The sequence below is a fragment of the Gopherus evgoodei genome, chromosome 5 (assembly GCF_007399415.2).
Source record: "Gopherus evgoodei ecotype Sinaloan lineage chromosome 5, rGopEvg1_v1.p, whole genome shotgun sequence".
Classification (NCBI taxonomy): Eukaryota; Metazoa; Chordata; order Testudines; family Testudinidae; genus Gopherus; species Gopherus evgoodei.
In genome coordinates, this window is record NC_044326.1 from 49,328,635 (window position 1) to 49,349,454 (window position 20,820).

Consider the following 20,820-nt stretch of genomic DNA (forward strand, 5'->3'; position numbering starts at 1 on the left):
AGCTACCCTGAGGCACTTCCTTGTGTAGGGAAATACAGCCTAGTTGGAGCTACAGTAAGGTGAGTGCATAACTGTCTGGAAAACCATTCCCAGAGAGCAGTTATCAGTGATTCACAGTCAAGCTAGAAGGGCACATTGAGTGGGGTTCTTCAGGGATCAGTTCTGGGTCTGGTTCTATACAATATCTTCATCAAGGATTTAGATAATGGCATAGAAAGTACACTTATAAAGTTTGTGGATGATATCAAGCTGGGAGGGGTTGCAAGTGCTTCGGAGAATAGGAATAAAATTCAAAGTGATCTGGCCAAACTGGAGAAATAGTCTGAAGTAAATAGGATGAAAGTCAATAAGGACAAATGCAAGTCACATTGCATCACAAGCTAAATATGAGTCAACAGTGTAACACTGTTGCAAAAAACCCAACAAATTTCATTCTGGATTAATTAGCAGAAGTGTTGTAAGCAAGACACCAGAAGTAATTCTTCTGCTCTACTCAGTGCTGATAAGGCCTCAATTGGAGTATTTTGTTCAATTCCAGGCACCACATTTCAAGAAAGATGTGGATAAATTGGAGAAAGTCCAGAGAAGAGCAACAAAAATGATTAAAGGTCTAGAAAACATGACCCATGAGGGAAGATTGAAAAGAATGAGTTTATTTAGTGTGCAGAAGAGAAGACTGATGGGAACAGGATAAAAGTTTTCAAGTACATAAAAGGTTACAAGAAGGAGGGAGAAAAACTGTTCTTGCTAACCTCTGAGGATAGGACAAGAAGTAATGGGCTTAAATTGCAACAAGGGAGGTTTAGATCAGACATTAGGAAAAACTTCCTAACTGTCAGGGGAGTTAAGCACTGGAATAAATTGCCAAGAGAGGCTGTGGAATCTGGGTCATTGGAGGTTTTTAAGAATAGGTTAGACATACGGTCAAGGATTGTATAGGTAATACTTAGTCCTGCCTTGAGTGTAGGGCCAGGACAAGATTACCCTCGAGGTCCCATTCAGTCCTACACTTTTGTGATTCTATGACGTGAAGATAAAACTAATTCTTTCTCCATAAAGCTAGCTTTTGACTAAAACAGAAATGGATTAGTTAAAAGAAAGATAAAACACTCCTCACAAATTCATAATAAAATCCAGGCATCTTACCCACTCACATGCTGCAAAAACCAAAACAAAAAACTCCCCCAAAACAGGCAATATCCAGTTTCATATAAAAATCTTGCTCTAAAATGATAATTAAAGAACATAAAGCTTAACTGTTGAGTTAGGTCCTGTTCTGCTTGTTTCTTTTCAATCTGAGGTTATATAAAAAGTGTACTGGAGATTTAAAATTGTAAGCTGAAAGGAGATTAGCGTTTGGCTCTAAAATGTCTGATTGTACTGAGATAGTCCGACTATCACAAGACTGAGGTAAAGCTTAGTTATCTGGTATGAAAAAAGGTGTTTGACAGTGAGCCAAAACTATGTCAACCAAACTAAAAAGCAAACCTTTTGGCATTCAGCCTCGTCCAATGAGCCATTATAGCTTCCCCCAGGATCCAAAGAGCTTGCCCATAATAACCAGGTCTGAGTTATTAATGGGGCTATTACCATGTTCAGATCAATGGGGTGGGCATGATGGAAAGCTAAAAAGGGCTGGAAAGCCTGAGGGCTTGCATCATTGTCCAAAATATGAGAGAGTGTTCTGGGGTGAGTCTCGGGGTGGGAGGATAGAAGTCTCTGATGAGAGAGAGGTGGGGAGGGATTGACACGGGCCAGTTTGAATCAATGCTGTTTGAGTGGCAAAAAAAGAGGAAACAAAATATCCATTCCCATCCTGGTGTGCAGTAGTCTGTCCCAGAATGTTAGAGGTGCAAGATGGGTGAGGTAATACATTTTATTGGACCAACTTCTGTTGGTGAGACAGACAAGTTTTCAAGCACACCACTCTTCGGTGTGGGAAACATACTCAGTGTCCAGCTAAATACAAGTTGGAACAGATTGTATTTAGCTGTGACAATCAGAGTATAGTTCCCAGATCCGAAGGAGAGCTCTGTGTAAACTCTGAAGCTCGTCCCTCTCACCAACAGAAGTTTGTACAATACAAGATTTTACCTCACCCACCTTACCTGTCATTGCCATCCTGGGGTGTTTTCCTCCTACTCTTTTCAGGGGTAGTTGGAATGATACCATAATACACATGCAGGACAAAGTGGTTTATACACTGGAAACACACCAGGTCAACATTTCAAGTTAGAAATTAATATGCAAAAGGTTTATCTGATTTTTTTTTTTAATGCTTGAGTTTGGCAACCTTAATTTGTTTGCCAGTCAGGAGCACCCTTGTCAGTCTCTGCAGCAGTATCTCTTTGAGCACATTCCTGGTTTAACATCTCAGTGGCCTGTGCAAGGATATAATGTTCCCTGATCAGCAAATTTGGATCTTTGCACCTCAGGACACAGTCTGCTTCTGTTGTTTCCACCACTTCTCCCTCCCTCCAAAGAAGCAAAATCATATTAAAAGGTATTTAAATAAGCATAACATTTTGCTACAAAGTAATGAAATTGTCCCATCAGACATTGCTTTCCTTATCTTTCTGAAGGGCTGTGGGTGCCTGTTTCCTCACCTAACTGTGGAATATATCTCAGGGAAAGAGTGCTATGTTTGCATGTTCCTCCTGAATGATTACTGGACTTAAGGATGCACATAAATTCTTCTGGATTCATCAGTACAATTAGCCCTCCAAACAGAAGCAGTACCCAGAAATGCGTTTTCTCCATCTTCATAAGCATAATGCCTCTTCCTTTCAGGTGCAGACCAAATCATCTTCACCTCCAGACTGAACTGAAGGAATATGATCTGAATTTTAAACAGAAGCTTCGACTAGTCCGATATGCAGTGGGCTGCCTACAAGATAACAGGCTGACAAACACACATCACACCAGCATTGGTACTCTGCACTTGCTCCCTATCCAACTCCAGATTGGCTTCAAGCTCCTGATATTTCTCTTTAAAGTCCATCACTAGGTTGCGGCCTGGTTCTCTTAGAGTATGTCTTTCCTGCAGACTTAATCTGGTCTCTCACTCAGCTGTTGCACCTAATCTCCCTCCCGTCCTCACACAAGACCCTCTCACCAAAATTTCATGGTGCTTTCAGCCTAGACTAGCTGGCACAACTGGGGGTATGTGCTAGAGCCCAGGTGCTACTTTCAATCAGATGGGTAAGCCACCTACTTTGCAATGAAGACACAGGCTAAATCACTCAAGTACTGATAGTCCTTCCCACATTTTGCCCCACATGCCCAGAATGACAGCCAAGGTCTCCCACAATGCACTGGGAAAGAATTAGAGTGACTCATTTTACTGCAGCACAAAGAACCATGGGTTATGCCCCCAGAAGTCCTAGTGACACACATGGTGAGTACACCACCAGGCAGGACAGAGTAACCTGGGTTTGGTTTTGCAGTGTGGCTGTTCACGCTTGGATTAGGCTAACCCAGGTGCTCAGACCTAAGTGTCCATTGTCCAAGTTAACTGTGCAGTGAAGGGCAATCCAAAGCCTATTGGTATCAGTGGAAAAGACTCCATCAATGGGCTTTGGATGAGGCCCTTAGAGAACACCCTTTTCTCTCCCCCTTCCCTTTCTGTGATCCACTATCACACATACAATCAACTGGGCTGTTGCAGTTGATGGAGTCCAGGATGAAACTCTGGGAAGCCAAAGGCCATGCTTGCTCTGTGACAAACCCTCATATGCCACCAGAGGTCAGCATGAGCCCAAGTCTTTCTGCCTTTATGTTTCTGCACAAGCCTTCCATGAATAAAACATCTTTAGAATGACTGACACAGTCTCTCCTGGAGACAAAGTGAGAACATCCACTTATGAAAGTACTGCAAATGATGGAGACTATGGTCCTTTCAGACAAACTATTTTATTATAGTGATGAGGAATTAAAAATGCACACACACCTTTACTTTCCATTCTTAACTCAGTGTTTTAAATACAGAAGCTACTGATACCAGAGTAGAAAAGCTAAGTGTCTTCATTAAGCATAGCTTTTGTGTCAGTGGGGCACTGACAATGTACTGCTGCAATAGGAGGCTCAAAAATATTTGTTTTATTTTAATCAGAAATGTTGTAAGAAATTACAAAGGAGAATTTCAGCAGAGGATGCCGAGGCAGAGCAATTAGAGAAGCCCCAACAAAACTAGAGATCCTTTGAACCTATCAACATGACAGCAGTTCCTATTTCACAGTAAGTGAAAGAACTAGTAATCAAAGGAAGTTAATCTTGAGCCAGAGTATTCCAATAAATACACTTGAAAAAAAAAGTTAGCATAGTCTATCTGTAGTGAGCCAACTGTAGTTAATGTTAGTAACTATATTTCTGTGTCTGGAATCTATTTGATATTCACTCTCCAACAAGAATTATAAGTTTTAATATTAGGGCTGTCAATCACAGTTAAAGCAAGCAATTAACACAAGAGTTAATTACACACCTCTGTTTTGACCCTCTTCACTTACTGTACTTCATCGCTTGGCAGACATTGGCACAGTTCTACTGATTTTTCTCATGATCTGGAGTGATTAAATATCAGGAAAAAGTTAATGGAGGAAAGAAGCAAACGTTCAGGTCTTCTAAGGGGAAGTTTATTTTTTAAAAACTTCTGGATGGTTCTCTGGATTAAAAAAATGGTTATTGGCAGCTACTGCAAGACTGAGTTCCAATACCATCAAAGTATTTCAAGTCTGCAGTGCCACTTCATGCTTTTGCTGACAGTGGGTTATCTGTAGCACAAGAACGGAAGCAAATGAATGCCGGCAACCACAACAGAGTGCACTTACAGAGTTTCAGGATCGCTACAAGCCCATGGATCAAAGCACTTGTATGAGGTGAACTGAAAAAATACTATTTCTTTTGTTTATCCTTTTTACAATGCAAATATTTGTAATAAAAAATAATATAAAGTGAGCACTATACACTTTGTATTGTGTTGTAACTGAAGTCAATGTATTTGAAACGGTAGAAAAATATCCAAAAATATTTATAATACATTTAAATTGGTATTTTATTGTTTAACAGTACGATTAAAATGACGATTAATCATGACTTTTTAATCTCATGAGTATTTGTGTTTTTTAAAAATCATTTGACAGCCCTACTTACTACTCATTTTTGTACGTATTATGGATGAAATCCTGACTCTACTAAAGTCAGCAGTAAAGTTCCTATTTGTTTCAATGGGGCCAAGATTTCACCTCGTACCTCCTTGTTTATATATAGTTCACTGTATAGCTAAACCTTAACTGGGAGCTACTCCAATGCAGGAAGCTTTGCAGTGTCCTTGCTGAATTTTGTACAGATTTGGGTTTAGTTTGTTTGGTTTGTATTATTTGTGTTTTACAGCACCTTTTTTTAGGGCCAAATCCTGAACTCTTTGCTCCAACAAAACTCCCACTAAAGTTAACAGCTCAGATCCTCAGGTGGACCAAAGCAATTAAGTAACCTTTACACTTCCCTGATCCCCGGGGCTGTATCCTAGCACAGGTCAGAGAAGATTCAGGCCTGCTTTCTCTTCATCATGACACACCTCATTCATCAGGATTTCCCCAGAAATCAAAGGGGTGGGAGAAGGGATTGAGCTTCTTGCCAAATAATAGATTTGACAAAGCAAGGGGTTCAGGACTGGGTCCATATTGAAATTTAAACAAATGTTAAGAATATTTAGTTTTTGACTTAATTCAAATGGAAAAAGTTATTATCAAGAAGCCAGAAAGCAGAATTTGGACATTTGGGTAACTGTACATCTTTTTTGTAACCAAAGTTGAACATGTCATTCAAATGTAAGTTATCGCTTTCAGTTATTTCTCCATTAATACGCATTCATAGCTAAAACTTAAAAAGAACAGCAAAGCTTTAGGGCTGTAAGAATCACAGCACAGACCTCAAAAGCCTGCATCCAAGTTACAGCATCCTCCCCAGGCTGTCTTATGGGCTGCCTGGAATCCTGGCCCTTGACACTTCTCCCACCTTCAGCATGCCCCCCATGATGGGGTTTGCAAAGTGGGCCCTCAGGAGGCAGCCTTATGGCTGTCTTCCACTGTTTCTGCAGCACAGGAATCCTTCACTGGCCAGATATGGGAGGGAGGTGAAGATCTCACCCTTAACATCTAACCATGAAGCTTTTGCACATAGAAAGCACAACGTTTAATTGTTCTTCAAAATGTTCTCTAACAAATGTGTAATATGAGTCCATCACTTTGAATTCATATGATCCAGTTTCTTAGCTTGGGAGCTCTTTGGTGCAGGGATCGTGCCTTTGTGTGTATATGGAGAACACCTAGCACATTGTGTGCACTAACAGAGAACACAATATCTTGTTTTATAAGTATAGGGTAACCAATTACTCTCTTTTCTCTTTGATTGTCCTATGATCAACAAAGAAATGAATGAGTGGGAATAAAGTATGCTACACTCGATGACAGCTTTAAAACCTTACACAAAACAGAAGAGATAGTGGACTACAGAGCATTGCATCATTAACTATCTCAGACTAGTATATTTTCCCCCTTTCCTTCTTTAAAAACTTTCCTAGTAGTAATACTTTCCCTTTTGCCCACAAAACGTACCTTGTGACACAGAACCAATCCCAAATAAAAAGACTTAGCAGCAAGAAGCTCCTCATTCTTCACTTTGTCAACCAGGTGGACAATGGTAAGGATATGAATGAAAATAGCATGGTATGTCCTCAATCTGATATAGAGCAATTATCAAGTCAACACTGAATCCAAGACTCTCCCCTCTCCTTTTTCACTGTCATTTACTCCCCATTACAGCCACTTACTTGTGTTTCGCCCAGAGATATCTAATCCTTCAGTTTGTGACCCTGCAAATTGTGAAGGAACCTTAATGACCCACAAATAGTGAGGATAAAAGGGTATCTATAATGGCCATTAAATTATCAGTCAGGAGGAAATATCTGGACCATGTTGTGGAAGAACCACAGATTTTTCAGCCTGCCTCTGGAGTCTTAAAGAAAAATCCAAACTCCTCTGCTGTCTCCTCCCCCTCCCCTACAACTGCCTCCAGCTCTGCTGAAAGGCTCCAATACTAGACAGGGTGGAAATGGATGTAGGTCTAACCACTCTATTGCCTGGCAAAAAAGTGGTCTAAAGAATCTATCATCTCAGGGCAACAGAGGATGGGTGCATGAGCAATGGCTGTGTTGAGAGCCAATTGCCTCTGTTGGATGAGACACTCAGCAACACGAGAACGACCAATTCAAATAATTCAGGATATGCAGCTCATCCATAAAAATAATTATCTATTTCCAAGAAGTCATTCTGTAAAAGAGTGAAGTTCCCAGACTGTCATTATGAAGCTGAAGGGAAGAGCTACAGGTCAAAAAGAGCAAGAAATATTGACAGAAGTCCTATGTAGACCTGACAAGTTAACAGACTAGGATCACCTTTCTTAAAATTTTGGAACAGAGAGTGTGTGTGTGTGTGTGTGTGTGTGTGTATATATATATATATATATATATAAATTACCCTATCACAAAATTTCTACAACTTTCCAATTTTACAGTTTATCTTGCTTTTCCTCTATACAGAGACCCAAGAAGGAGATTAGGAATTTCTAAATGACAAGGCAGTCATTTGATCACAAGGTATATTGTTTTTCTCCCACATCTTTGTGAAAGAAAACTGATCTAGGTGGGTGCAATTTTTGTTTTTGTTTTTTAAATTCAAACTAAAACCAAAAACATCTTTGGGACACATATTGTTCTACTCATGACAGCAGTCCCATGGAAACCACACAACTACCTGTTTGAATAGGCCCTTTATGTGTACACTGCCTTTGTATATTTCAATGAGAAAAGTAATCCATATAAAAAAGAGAACATATGTAGAAATAATATATTCAATTACAACATATTATGTTTACATACCTATGCTATTTGGTATTTTAGATCTACATCTGATATTTCTGATTTTAGTTATGGGTCTCAAACGTGCTATGAGATGTGATTTGTTATATTTTATATACACAAGTATTTATGCTTTTTTAACTAATTATGCTTAGATAATTGTGTGAAAAAATTTGAATAAATGTACAAGAATATAATGATTTTCAAAGGTAAAGTGTCTGAAGTTTGGTATGCAATGTTTATTTTCCACTTTTCATATATTTATGAGATTAATAAATATGTAAAAGCAGCAAAGAATCTTGTGGCACCTTATAGATGCATGCATCTGACGAAGTGGGTATTCACCCACGAAAGCTCATGCTCCAAAATGTCTGTTAGTCTATAAGGTGCCACAGGATTCTTTGCTGCTTTTACAGATCCAGACTAACACGGCTACCCCACTGATAATAAATATGTAAACACTTTTACTTAGCATTTTTACATATCACCAATTGCCTTGAGTGACTATAAGGCACACATCAGTTTTCCTAAAGAAGTGCCAAATTCAGATCTCTGACACATGCACATAACTCTCTTTAACGTCAAGAGAAATTGCACATGTGTAGGCAATGACAGAATTTGGTCCAGAGAATAGAGAATATCTTTCCTAGAACATGATAATCCAAACAGAATGCTGATTTGGGGCATATTTTACTAAAATACCTGCTTTAAGTATGCAAGTGCCTGAAACACGTGGCATGCAAGAGTAGAATTTATATTCAAGAGCTCTCTTCTGCAAAGCATTAATGGAACCACATGCACCATCAGGCCCTACTAACAAATCCAATTTCTTAGAAACTTGGCTCCGACAGATTTTGAAACATAAAAGCAAATATTTTGGGGAGTAAAAACTTTCCTTTCCCTGGTGATTAACTTCATTTGTGTATCAATGCAGAAAATGTAGAAAAAATGCATGTGGGGATTTATCTTTGCAATGTTGTTATAGCCATGTTTGTCCCAGGAAATTAGAAGACAAGGTGGGTGAAGCAATATCTTTTATTGAACCAACTTCTATTGGTGATAGCGAGAAGCTTTCGAACTTGCAGAGATCTTCAGAAACCTGAAGCACTCTGAGTAAGCTTCAAACCTTGTCTCTTTCACCAACAGAAGTTGGTCCAATAAAAGATATTACCTCACACACTCAGTTGCTGCAGGATTTACCTTGACATATTAAAGCTCTCCAATTCTTATAATTAAAAACAATTAGATGATTTACTATTTTAATTCAGATTCGTTGTCTGTTGTTCTGATTTAATAGGTTAGTGAATTACAAAACAACACAGCAGCTTAACTAATATATCTTCCAAAGCTGCTTTTGAGACTGACTCATCATTTGAATCCATTAATGTCAGAATGAAAAAAAACTGCATAGACCATCATGATCCAACTGATTATGTTAAGTGTTTCATTTTGAAGTTTTGAGCTGGGTTTTTGAAAATACTATCATTCTTAATTTGTCATCTGTTTAACCCACTGACCAATGTATGGTATCCCCTTTCCAGTCCCTCTGTTGTGCCTAATCACTTAGCATCATTTATAGACCTAAATGATCAATTTAACAAACCACCTGTATGGGTATGCCAATAATATGATGAACTGTCTCTTCATCTATGCTCCTGACTGGGATCTTTGAGTGCTACCATAGTATATATAATCAATTAAAATAACTAACACAAAATGTTGCTGTGAAACATTGAAAGTTACTACACACAACGTAACTGACACTTAAACTGGCCTTCTGCACACACCCTATTATCAAACTATATCCACCCCACACCTCACTAGCTGTAAATATTGAGTGCAGTAGTTCAGTGTTGGGAGGGGATAGTTTGGTAAAGAGGGTGATGAAATGATGGCATCCCTCTTAGACAGCAATCAGGAGCTACACCAGAAGCACCAGATCTGCCATAGAATACCACTAGTACCAACAGCATTATACTGGCACATGGAAGATGAGTGCCTAGGTTGTTCTGGGGGTGGGGTGGAACCCATCCACTTATGTCCAATTAGAAAGCCTGAGATTTTTCTGCTTACCCAATCCTATGACAGATTGATTTGTCTAATGAAATCTAACAAACAAAAACCCCACAAACACAAACACCCTAAAACCTACCACAACAAGGAACTCCACTGCATATGCTTCTTCCCCCTGGGGGAAGGATGAGAGAACAAACACATGACAGATGTTAGTCACGTTGTTTAGCACATTACTGGAAGGCACTCATACACTAGAGTAATTAGTGCAGTATAAGAAAATACATAGAACAGAACAGAATAGAATGCAGTATCTGAGAGATGGTATATGGGAAGAGGCAAAGGCAACATCAGAATTGGTGTTCAGGACAGCGAGAGATTACAGTGAGACGTAATTGGGGTCAAAGCCAAAGATGGAGTCAGCAGGGGGCTGACCAGCATTGGGAAACAATGGGAGTTTTCAGATGAATTGGAGTGAATGCTGGAATTTTGCGTGAGGGGGAGAAGAGGATATTTTCTGGAAGATTAGCAGATGATGTGGAGTTTTGAGAAAAGACTGATTTTTGTTAAGAGAGGAGAGAGGAAACTTTACAAAGGGGAAGAGAGAGAATTTGCCTCAAAGATACGTGTGCAAGGGAAGGTTTGAGGGTGTTTGTTTTTGGGCCTGTGGGATGTGCAGAAGGGCAAGGCTTGTTGTTGGGGGTGGGGGGTTGTTTTGTTTTTATTCTTCAATGAAGCTACCAAAGACGTTACAAGGTGTTAATATCCCCTTCTTCAAACGCCACTGGACCCCCAGTGCCGCTACTGACTTGTTACACCTACCTTTAGTATTGCATATTAGTCCCTTATGGGAATGAGTCTGTGAAGTATTTTGCATTCCCTGAAAGATGCTGAACACTCTCATTGACTTCACTGGAAACTAAGGGCACTCAATACTTCGTAGGATCCCATGGTAGTGTGGGAGTTGGACAAAATACATTGCATGGTCCATTTTTCACCTGCCAGCGGCAGCTCTGGCTTCTTCACAATAATACCAAGTCCTCGGCAAGGACTATCCAAAAGAGCAAAGTTATCTGCTCTCTAGACTTTCCCAGCCCTCTCAGCTTCACTTCTGTTCTTCCATCTTGTCATTAGTATACTAATAATGAATAATTTTATACTTCCTTCAGATAGTTTCATCTTTTCACTCAAATATATTTTCTTGGTTAACATTGTATTTAAGGACTGAAGTTGTCAAATGTATTATACTTTCTACTATCACAGATTAAAATTAAAACCTGCAGCTATCTTCTGCTCCCCCATTTGTAAATCAGCACTAATTATGCTGAAAGTCAACAGAACTGTCCCAGACTAAAATTAGTCCCAGTAAAAAATAAATAAATCCTGCCGTGATGTTGCACTCCATACATTTTATGGAAATATGCCTATGAGTATGAATATGACATAACTCAAATATGCTTTATGCAAAAGGTCGCATACTTTAGAAGAAGTCTCTGACTTTTAAAACGGTCTTCTGCTTCTAGGTAGTGCCTAGGTGTGAAGTCTTTAGAAGAGGTACTCTGGCCCACTTCTAAAGCTGCAACCAACGAGTGTCAGGCAAAACTGGAGAGGGGTTATAAAGTGGCTTTAATCCACCATTCTGAAGGCTCAATCCAAGGGCTACTCCATAACAATTTGGTCCATAAGAGTGAGTTTAGAATAGCTTGAGTGCTGCCTTAACTTCTGCCTGCTGCCTATAGCCCCAAGAGGTATTGCATTGCCCCATTGCCCATGGCTGCAACCTCTTTGTTGGCTGAAGGGAGGTGCTGTATAAGTCTCCACAGTGGTTGTGCACCCAACTTGAGGACTCCTGCAGTTAGGATGTGCCTCCAGTGACCAATACTATTAGTTTTACAACAGCTTTGCACCAACAATACAAAACAAAGCTTCCTTAACACTCTGGATAGCATAAACTTCAGAACTAAAACGTATGCACTCATAATTTAAAAAAAAAAAAAAAAAAAAAAAGTCAAGCCATGTAGCATACACACACACCTAATTTCTCAATAAGTTTGATATTTGAAGTTTCTGAACTTATCCCAAAATTTAGGAACAGGGGTACAAACAGACTCTCACTCAGCTAGAGATTACCCAAACCCTTTAACAGAATGTACAGTTATTAGAAAAGTTTTCTTGTATTGCATTTTATTTTTCAATAATCAGCTAAAACATTTAGTGCTAAACTAACACTACCTGTTTCAATATTAAGCACGAAGGTATTATTTTTTATTAAACTCCACCATTTCCCAAGTATAGGGGAGAAAATTTAGCTAAGTGACACTTCTGGAAATGCATCACATAAACAATTAACTGGTGCACTGGGCTTCCTTTCAAAAGGCTTCAAAGGAATCCATGTCAGGTGTTTGATAGTAATGTCTTAGTATAAATTAAGACAGGTTCTGATCTGAGTTATACTAATATAAATAGAGTAATAATCTAATCCAATCAAATCTGTTATGCCTAAGTAAATGCTTTAATGACTTCAGCTGAGTTGCTTCAGATTCAGCCAGTTATCTGAAATCAGAATCTAGTCCAAGTACCTCAAATAATAATGACATATATACCAAGATTAACATCCAGGCAAGATTAAAATGCAGTAGTCCACATGAAGATACAATTAGGACCGACCAACATCTACCAAGCATGAAAACTTCAGTAACCAATGTTTTCAAATTCTCACCATAGGTAACCATTATAAGAAAGAAAAAAGAAAGTGAGAAGGCTATACAATTTTTGTAATACTCTCTAAAAAGTCTGTGTAGAATATATAATACCCAGGACCAGGCTTTTGATGTTTAACTGAATTAAACTGATCTGTTAAATTTCCAATATTCTTGCTCATTTTCACATATCATGAATCATTATTGGTTCAATATGTTTGATTCACTTTCATTTCATACATGTTCTGCATTGGTTGATGGCATGTATGTCAATGCTGAACAGATGTTTATCCCTTTATTTTCATGCTCATCAAACATGTATTAATTACCTGGGAGGTTTGGGGATTTTCTTTTTAAACATATTTATATAAACTTATTTTCAAAATTTAAAAATCCATTAGAAATATAAAAAATAGAGTTTGCATCCTTTAAATTCACGCTTTCAACATTTAATTCCAATTTTCTTAATTTAAAGATCCATATGCAAAGCAACTGCAGACTGTTTTTATTAATTAGCATGTTCCTCTTTGTAAACAGGCTGAGAATTTTTCCATTACTTTTGCAATAAAAAGGTTTTTTTAAATAACTACAAATTAAATTCAATTTTCTGACAAGTTATTTCTGCATATCATCTGCATGGCAGTCTGTTCTTACTACATCAAAATGGTTACAAAAGGACCAATAATTCTGCAAAGAAATAGTATCTCCTTGCAATCAATCACTATACATGTACATAAATCCAATTATTGTACTGTACTTTTATGAATTATCTATATATAAAGCCCTTTAAAATATTAAATAATATATTTACAAATATCTACTGAAGGGAGGACAGGACTGGAAATAAAAAGGGATTCTATGTCAGGATTAATGTGTAATGAGAGAGCTATACATAGCTTGTGCCATTTTATGCTGGTCATATGCTAGCCAAGGCTTTCCAATCTGGAACAGCAGGGGAGCTAATGGTCCACTGATTTCAAGGAGAGCTGAAGCAGGCCCCTTCTTAGAGCCTGATTCCAAAGAAATGAATGGCAACAGAAGCAGGCTCTTAGGAAATTTGCCATTGCCCACACTAAGCATGGCTTTAGCCAGTTGTAACAGTTTCACACTTGAGCACTGTACCTAACAAAATTTCAAACAAAACAAAAATAGAATCACAAAATATCAAGAGCAAGATATGTCATCATTCTTTAGTGCTCCATGGTGTATCAGTGTGTGTCATCACTTGTAGCCAAAACAAATTCTTTATATTTGCCACTCAGATAATTTTCTCCATTGAAATATAGTTTTAAAATTAAAATGCAAATAAGATAAACGGACATTTTGAAAACCACATACAACCAGGACACAACAGACCCCTGACTTCTCCCTCCAATCTTCCTATTATTTGGGCACTAGCAAAATAAGAAATAGGGGAAGGATGCATAGCATCATGATCTTTAAAGGACAAATCCTGGCCCAATGAAGTCAATGACAATATTCCCATTGACTTCAACAGGGTGAGAATTTAGCCTGAAACAAGTGTTACATGAATATTGTGTGCGTGCACATGTGCATTGACACCAATATTCTGTGAATACATGTATGTATTCATATATTCATTCAATTCCAAGGGGTCCTTGTTCACCCAAATTTCCCATGGACATTCATGAGGGTTTGGGATGTGCCAAGGAATGATCAGACCTATATGCACCTTTGAGATCTCACAGTAAGAGCAAATGATGCTGAAGGAGTTCTATATATATGGAAGATGACTGTTTTCACATCCTATTTCAGTTTTATAACCACTGGACTTTTTTTGTTTTAAAAACATTAATGGTTGCTACTAGTTAAGAGATTTTATTTCCATTATACTTGTAATTGTTACATTATTTTTTGTCAAACAGTAAATATGGATTCATAAATAATTTAGCAGCAATATGTAATCAAATCATTGGGAAAAAGTTCCTAAGGGAAATATATATTTATTTAAACAACAAATTATGCAATATAGAATCTGATTTTATATGTTTTTAAGTTTTAATGATTTGTTACCTCCTAATCCAGGTCTAAGACGATTATCATAACCATCCAGAAGTCGGTCTAGTATTCTTGTAAAGATGGTGATGTTATTCTTAGCTTCATCTTCAAGGGAGTCAGCCAGCACTGATCTAAAACAACATTTTACAAACCAAAATATATGTTTATGTACATTCAGTATGCAACTAATGTTATCATTTAGCTTTGAATGTGGCAGTTGTTGCTCTCTATTCATCTACATTATCCTAATGATGCCACCTTTTCCTTATAAAAATGTACATTCAGGAGTATTCTGAAACATGAAAAATATGTACTGTGTAGTGTAAGTGTATACGCATACAATATTTATATATTAAACAATGGTTTGGAAACATATGATTCTAAGAAACGCAGTTTCAAATTCTCAAGCACTTCATTTTCTAACAGCCTCTATTTTCAGCATATATTAAAATACAGCAAATATTTCTTCCTAAGAGCTCAATTAAAAATATGGCTGTTCAGGTATAAAACACCATATGCTTCCACGCCTTATTACTCATGGATTGTGTCCTTAGTTCAAACAAAAACTATCTCCTTGGAGCTGCTAGCCTACTCCCTCACTCCCGGCACACATTATCTCTCGAACAGATACTTTGGTTATGCCTCCACCCAATGGCCATATAACATACATGAGCAGAAGTACAGACATAAGGGAAAACTCCACTGATCATGCTCAGGGAGTCCTCTGATGCCAGTACATAGTGGGTGGGCACAATGAGGCTGACAGCAGCAAGCAATCTGGGTGAGAACTGTGAACAGTCCAAGAGCTGTAGTGGATTTGAAATGGTATTTAGAAACAATTCTTGTCTTTCAAAAGACAAGAGTATTTCCCTATGTTTTGTCAGAGCCAATCACATCTTATAAAAGTTAGGGTGAAACTATAAATTAAGGAGAGTGTGTGGACCATCTAAATGTGTCTGACTTCCTTGTTGAAGAAAGAGACCTAATTCTCTGCACTGATCATCTCTTCCTGGAAAACAGCAATAAATCCAATGAAATATGATTCTGCTGTCCAGTCAAGAATGGTGCTGAACATATCACCTTGGTGTGGAAACCCAAACCATGGCTTTTTATGCCTTTAGTTGTTTCTTCTATATAGAGCCTTCATATTGAAATGTTCTTGTGTAACTAAATTTTAAGCATCATTTATGTGAAATAAATGATATCAGACCATCTTTATTTAATAACAGAGTACAGCATTAGGGCATTAAAACAGCATGTTAGATCCATTACCAATGTTTTTTTTCAAAAACCTGCAGGTATTTTTATCATTCAGATTTTTGATTTTTCTAAAACTGCAGTGTTGATCAAGGAATTTTGATTGAACAATTTGTACTATGTAAAATTAACACATTTTGTCTGATCTACAGCAAAAGGGATCAGGTGACATCTTTAAATTTGTGACAAAACCACCAAAAAAATTAACACACAAAGGATTTTCCTTTCATCCTAGAATTAAACATCATGGAGGAAGTATTTAAATGTAAATTATTGCAGTCTGTGGTTTCCAAGATACTACCCTTATAATCAAGTATAATTTACAAACCAAACACCAAGATGTCACATGTAAAATAAAATTAAAAGCTTGGTGTGGAAGTTAAAACTATTGCTGTTTTTTCTTCACCTATACTTCGATAGTATGAATATCTGCCTTTTATATTACTCTTCAAAAATGATTCTCTTTTTATAAGTCAAGATGTAACTGAAAATCCCAGTTTATATAGTTCTAGCTTGTTAGGATGCAATCCTACAAATTTTATTCACACGAAAATCCTTAATTAAGCAAATTGTCTTTTTTATATCAATAGGATTACTTATGTGAGTAAGGGCTACAGGATTTGGCTCATTGAGACTTAACTAATACTGCACCATGTTTGGGTGCAAAGCATGATAGATGACCTATTTTTAAAAATAAGTAATTCTGGTCACTGAGAGATAACCACCAGGTAATTGTACCAGACCAAAATAAATGAAGGGATTTTCAGCCACAATGCCCCTATCATTTTGAAAATTATTACCCAAAAAACCTACTGCAGTCACAATTGAAACAAGTAAAATGAAGTTACAGACTACAATTAATTGCATGTTTAGGGAGCATAGGCAACACTAAACTAATTATGTTTAAAATTACTTTTCGGTATGTTGTCACTTTAGAAATGGAGATCTCTAAACAACAACATGAAAAATTGATTAATCAGCCAGGCTATTCTTTTATTATATGGGACTGTGAAGTTATATGCTATCTCCACCTAGAGGTCTAAAGCGTAAATATCATTTCTGGGGTCTGTTGTGTTGACCAAAAAAAAAATAATAATTTAAAAAAAAATAGACAAGCCCGTACTCAAAAATGCCAACATTATTTTAGAAATTGTAGTTTGCTATTTGACTTCACAAGAATCTATTACTTTGGTTGCACTGTTGTTCTATGTGATTAGTTTATGACGTAAACTGGCAGTGACATACTGATTCCAATACATCTCTTACCAGCTCAGAATGTTACAAAGAAAATATTTAAGGGTGTATTTTTTGTCTTTCAAATGGTTGAATTAAAAACATCAAGTCATCCTTGTAGCAAATTGTTTAAGACGAGTAATTAACTTTATGTTGTCCCCAGAGCTCAGTTCCATCACTGCACCTGATCTAGAATCTGCCAAATATTGTATTAAAACAACTAACCAAGACTTTTTTATGAAATATTACCCCCTGCTAGCTTTTATTACCCCTTATAGGAAAGGACTAGGAGCAGATCAAAACACAATATGCGTTACTGTTGAACAGCAATAAGAAACGTTGTGCTCACCTTGTTGGCACCCCCACCAACAAAACGAGAAGAACCAACTGCATCTTGTAGAGTGTCAGTTTCCTTTTCATAGCTGCTCTTTGCAAAACCTAACCAAGCAAGAAAAATACAAACCCACTCAGAGCTACAGTGAGTCTCCACCAAGCAAGGCTTTCAACTTAACCAAAGGAAAAATACATGTCACTTCAATGGAGATGAGAAAATACTGGATTCTTGCAGCACTTTCCCCTACTAGCAACTTATAGCTCCATCTTTTGCAAGGATCCTCCTTTGTATAAGCATGTAATGCATAATCAAAAGTGGCACGTGAGCAAATGCATCAGATGCTTGTTTTTTTCTGTAATATGAGCACCCCATAAGACCAAACAAATAATCAGTTCTTTATCATTCCTCGGTTCATAACAATACTCCGCAACCCACTCTCACTCTAAAATAATCATCATGCCCATTCGCAGAGGTTCAATAGCATGACTGTGAACCAACCGGTGCTGCTGTTGCCAAACGCTGAATATGTTCGACTGCTGTTTAAAAAAATAATAATGGCTATAGACTCACATCAAAAAGCAAAAAGGGGCAACCACAGCGCAGAGTAAAGTTGCAGAATACAAGGAGCTTAGCTAATGCAACGTCGGGTGCTTGTCTTGTCTGAGGCTAAGGGAGGGGGCAATGTCGGAGCTCCCCCCTTGTCCATCTCCCCCCGAAGACACTCAGACTTTCCGGGGGTGGGGGCATGCCCAGCACCGCAAGGAGAGAGGCGCTGGGGTCCCTACCTGGGAGCAGCAGTAGGAGGCGCTCCGAGAAGGGGTGAGCGAGGGGGAGGCCCCCTGCGCTAGTCTCCAGAGAGGAGGATGTTGAAGATGGGAAAACTTGGAGCCGAGCAGCCAGACTGCAGCGGCGCTGCGAAGAGGAGCCGCTCCGGAGTGCTATGTGCGCGAGGAGGAGCAGCGCGAAGCTGCTGGGGGGGCAGGAGGAGGAGAGCGCGCGCGCGCGCAGACAGCTGGCGCGCGCTCCCCTCCCCCGGCCGGAGGAGTGGGAGGTGGAATCGCAGAGCTCGGCTCTCTGCCGGCCGCAGCCCACCTCGGGCAGGGGAGGCGCTTGCCCAGGGTTGCCCTACGCACACACAGGGCGCAGCGAATGCTTTGCTCCGCTGCCCTGCAGCGCCAGGCACCCCACCCAGCGCGGGACACTGCCGAGGAGTGGCAGGGAGCGCCCAGAAGCAAAGCCCAACCTCCCTGTCCCCTCTCCCTCCTTCGCAGCAGCCGCAGACCTCACCGGGGACTGGGGGCATAGCACGGGCCCGCTATGGGTGCGAGCCTCTAGGGGCAGGGCAGCAGCACTCCGTGGGAGTCCGATTGTCCCTTGCAGCTGCCCCCCTCCGGGCATCCCTCTCGCTGATCTGTCCGGACAGGCCACCTCTATTGTCGCTGCCACCTCTCGCATCCCAGCCCAACGTGTTCAAAGAAGTTTGCACTGAAAGGGAGAAAGGAGCTGAAATGTGACTTGTTTGGCTGCTGCACCAGCCCAGCAGCAGCGAGAGCGACTGAGGCAAAATAGACTGAGGAGGAGGGTGGGGTTGTTTCCTTATTTAGCCTTTCACTTGTCAGCTCCATGTGCATTGAAGAGCATGTTATGTAGAGCTCAGCTGCAAAGCCCCCTCCACCCTCTTCTATGGGGGTTGTGTTTGATCGTCCTTGTTAGTAGTCTGTTTTATCTCAGGTGATGAAATGCAAACAGGGTGATTGCACGAAAGTGGTACCTTCTTCTGTTGATGCATCTAATTTGAGATGAAACTGGCAGACTTCTAAAGGAAAAGAGAGACATAGCTGCTTATTAGGTATGTTTAGAGTGCAACCCTTGTAAAAATGTAAAGTGGGAAAAAGGAGCTGCGTAGTTAATTTCTTTCTTCACGACTGATGAATCATAAGTTAGGATGATCTGAGCATATTAAACATACACGAGACACGACCTCCCCTAATGACAGTGCATGAGTAAACGTGAACACATAAATGTAGTAAGATACTGATAAGACACAAAAAAAAATTAGCTTTGTCTATGCAAGAATAAATAGGAAAGGAAGAGATCCCTTAAATGATAAACAATATCTGCAGTGGTCTTTTTAATCTCTTAATCACCACTTTCAAAGTAAGTGTTTATTGCGCTACAACCTAAACAAACAATTACTGAGTTTTGTCTGCTTATCTAATTCCCACCATGGATCTCATCCTGTATCATTAATATTCTCTTCCCCACTCGTCCATTGGCACAATCTACTTGAAATTCAGAGAGATGAAAAAGTCTGTCATTTAAACGGAGCTCAGGCTTCAGACAGCTGAGGAAACAAACCTCAACTTTCTACCCAGCTTGCATACTTGCTGTCCCCTTTTTATATCATGTTGTGTTCCTTCTAGTATACAGTCTTTCTTTGATATTGACTGAACTACTCTTAATGGTTCTGCTTATTATTTTGGATTTTCTACCCTGAATAGATCATGCTTTGTTTGATAATTGAAGAACTAGATTTATTTTTAACCTAGCCTTATTTTCATTCTTAAGAAAACATGAAAATAGGAGGAAGAGCTAAACAGCAGCATGCCCAACATTTGTGCCTTTTCTTGGCTTATCTCACCCCACTCTAGCTGTTTTTTCGCGGTGCCCTTCAAAGTGCTAAGGCAAGACTCAGCTGCTTCAACTGTATTCCAACATCACTACTCTTGCTGTTTATTACCTTTTGCAGGAAGTATTTGTACCCAGGTTTCATATTTACTTCTAGCTTCCTAAGTAAAAGCTCAAATTTTATGTAGAAAAATTCAGTATATTTCTGACTACCATAGAGCTAGTTGAAAATTTCACCTTTTTCTACAAACCCTATTCCTAATACTTCAAACATGTTTTTAATTTTTAAGCCTTTTACCAGTGTAGAAAAGATCTTTGAGTATGGGCCTAATACAGAGTTACTAGCAACCAATACCAATTATTTAAGGCCAGCAATTGTATTACAAATATAAGAGAGAGATTTTTTATTATGGTCATTGTTACTCTCTGTACAAATTTTTAAATATTGGCACTTCTTCAATTATACAGGGAGAGTTAATAGGTTAGTTTCCTCTGTTTGTGAATGCCAATCTAGACACACCACAACTGAGTGGTTAGCATATGGTACAACTGCAAGATCAAGCCATTGAAACAGTTACCATCACTTTGACATTGCTCTGTCTATTTTTTCCATTCTTGTATTTGTTTGTTTCTTCTTCATCTTTATGTGTTTTCTTTTTTCTGTTTTAAATAGGTTGTATCTGTTTTCTTTGTTGTCTGCTGCTCCCAAGAGGTGGACCCTATAC

The 20,820-nt window shown here is 38.8% G+C and overlaps 1 protein-coding gene across 5 annotated transcripts in view; it reads right to left on the reverse strand.

The window, feature by feature from the left end:
- Nucleotides 1-20,820, reverse strand: part of LOC115651895 (gamma-aminobutyric acid receptor subunit alpha-2) — a 328,838-nt gene that overhangs the window by 56,266 nt on the left and 251,752 nt on the right. The window contains exons 1-3 of one of the 5 annotated variants that reach the window (XM_030563166.1): nucleotides 18,755-18,823; nucleotides 17,483-17,571; nucleotides 14,659-14,774 (exon numbers count right to left, since the gene is read on the reverse strand). In XM_030563166.1, coding sequence (XP_030419026.1) covers nucleotides 14,659-14,774; nucleotides 17,483-17,553 — 187 coding nt within the window. In that variant the 5' untranslated portion in view covers nucleotides 17,554-17,571; nucleotides 18,755-18,823. Of the gene's footprint in view, nucleotides 1-14,658; nucleotides 14,775-17,482; nucleotides 17,572-17,965; nucleotides 17,999-18,037; nucleotides 18,100-18,252; nucleotides 18,433-18,754; nucleotides 18,824-20,820 lie in introns of those variants that run through there. The other 4 variants (XM_030563164.1, XM_030563167.1, XM_030563165.1 and 1 more) reach the window with 4 other exon arrangements.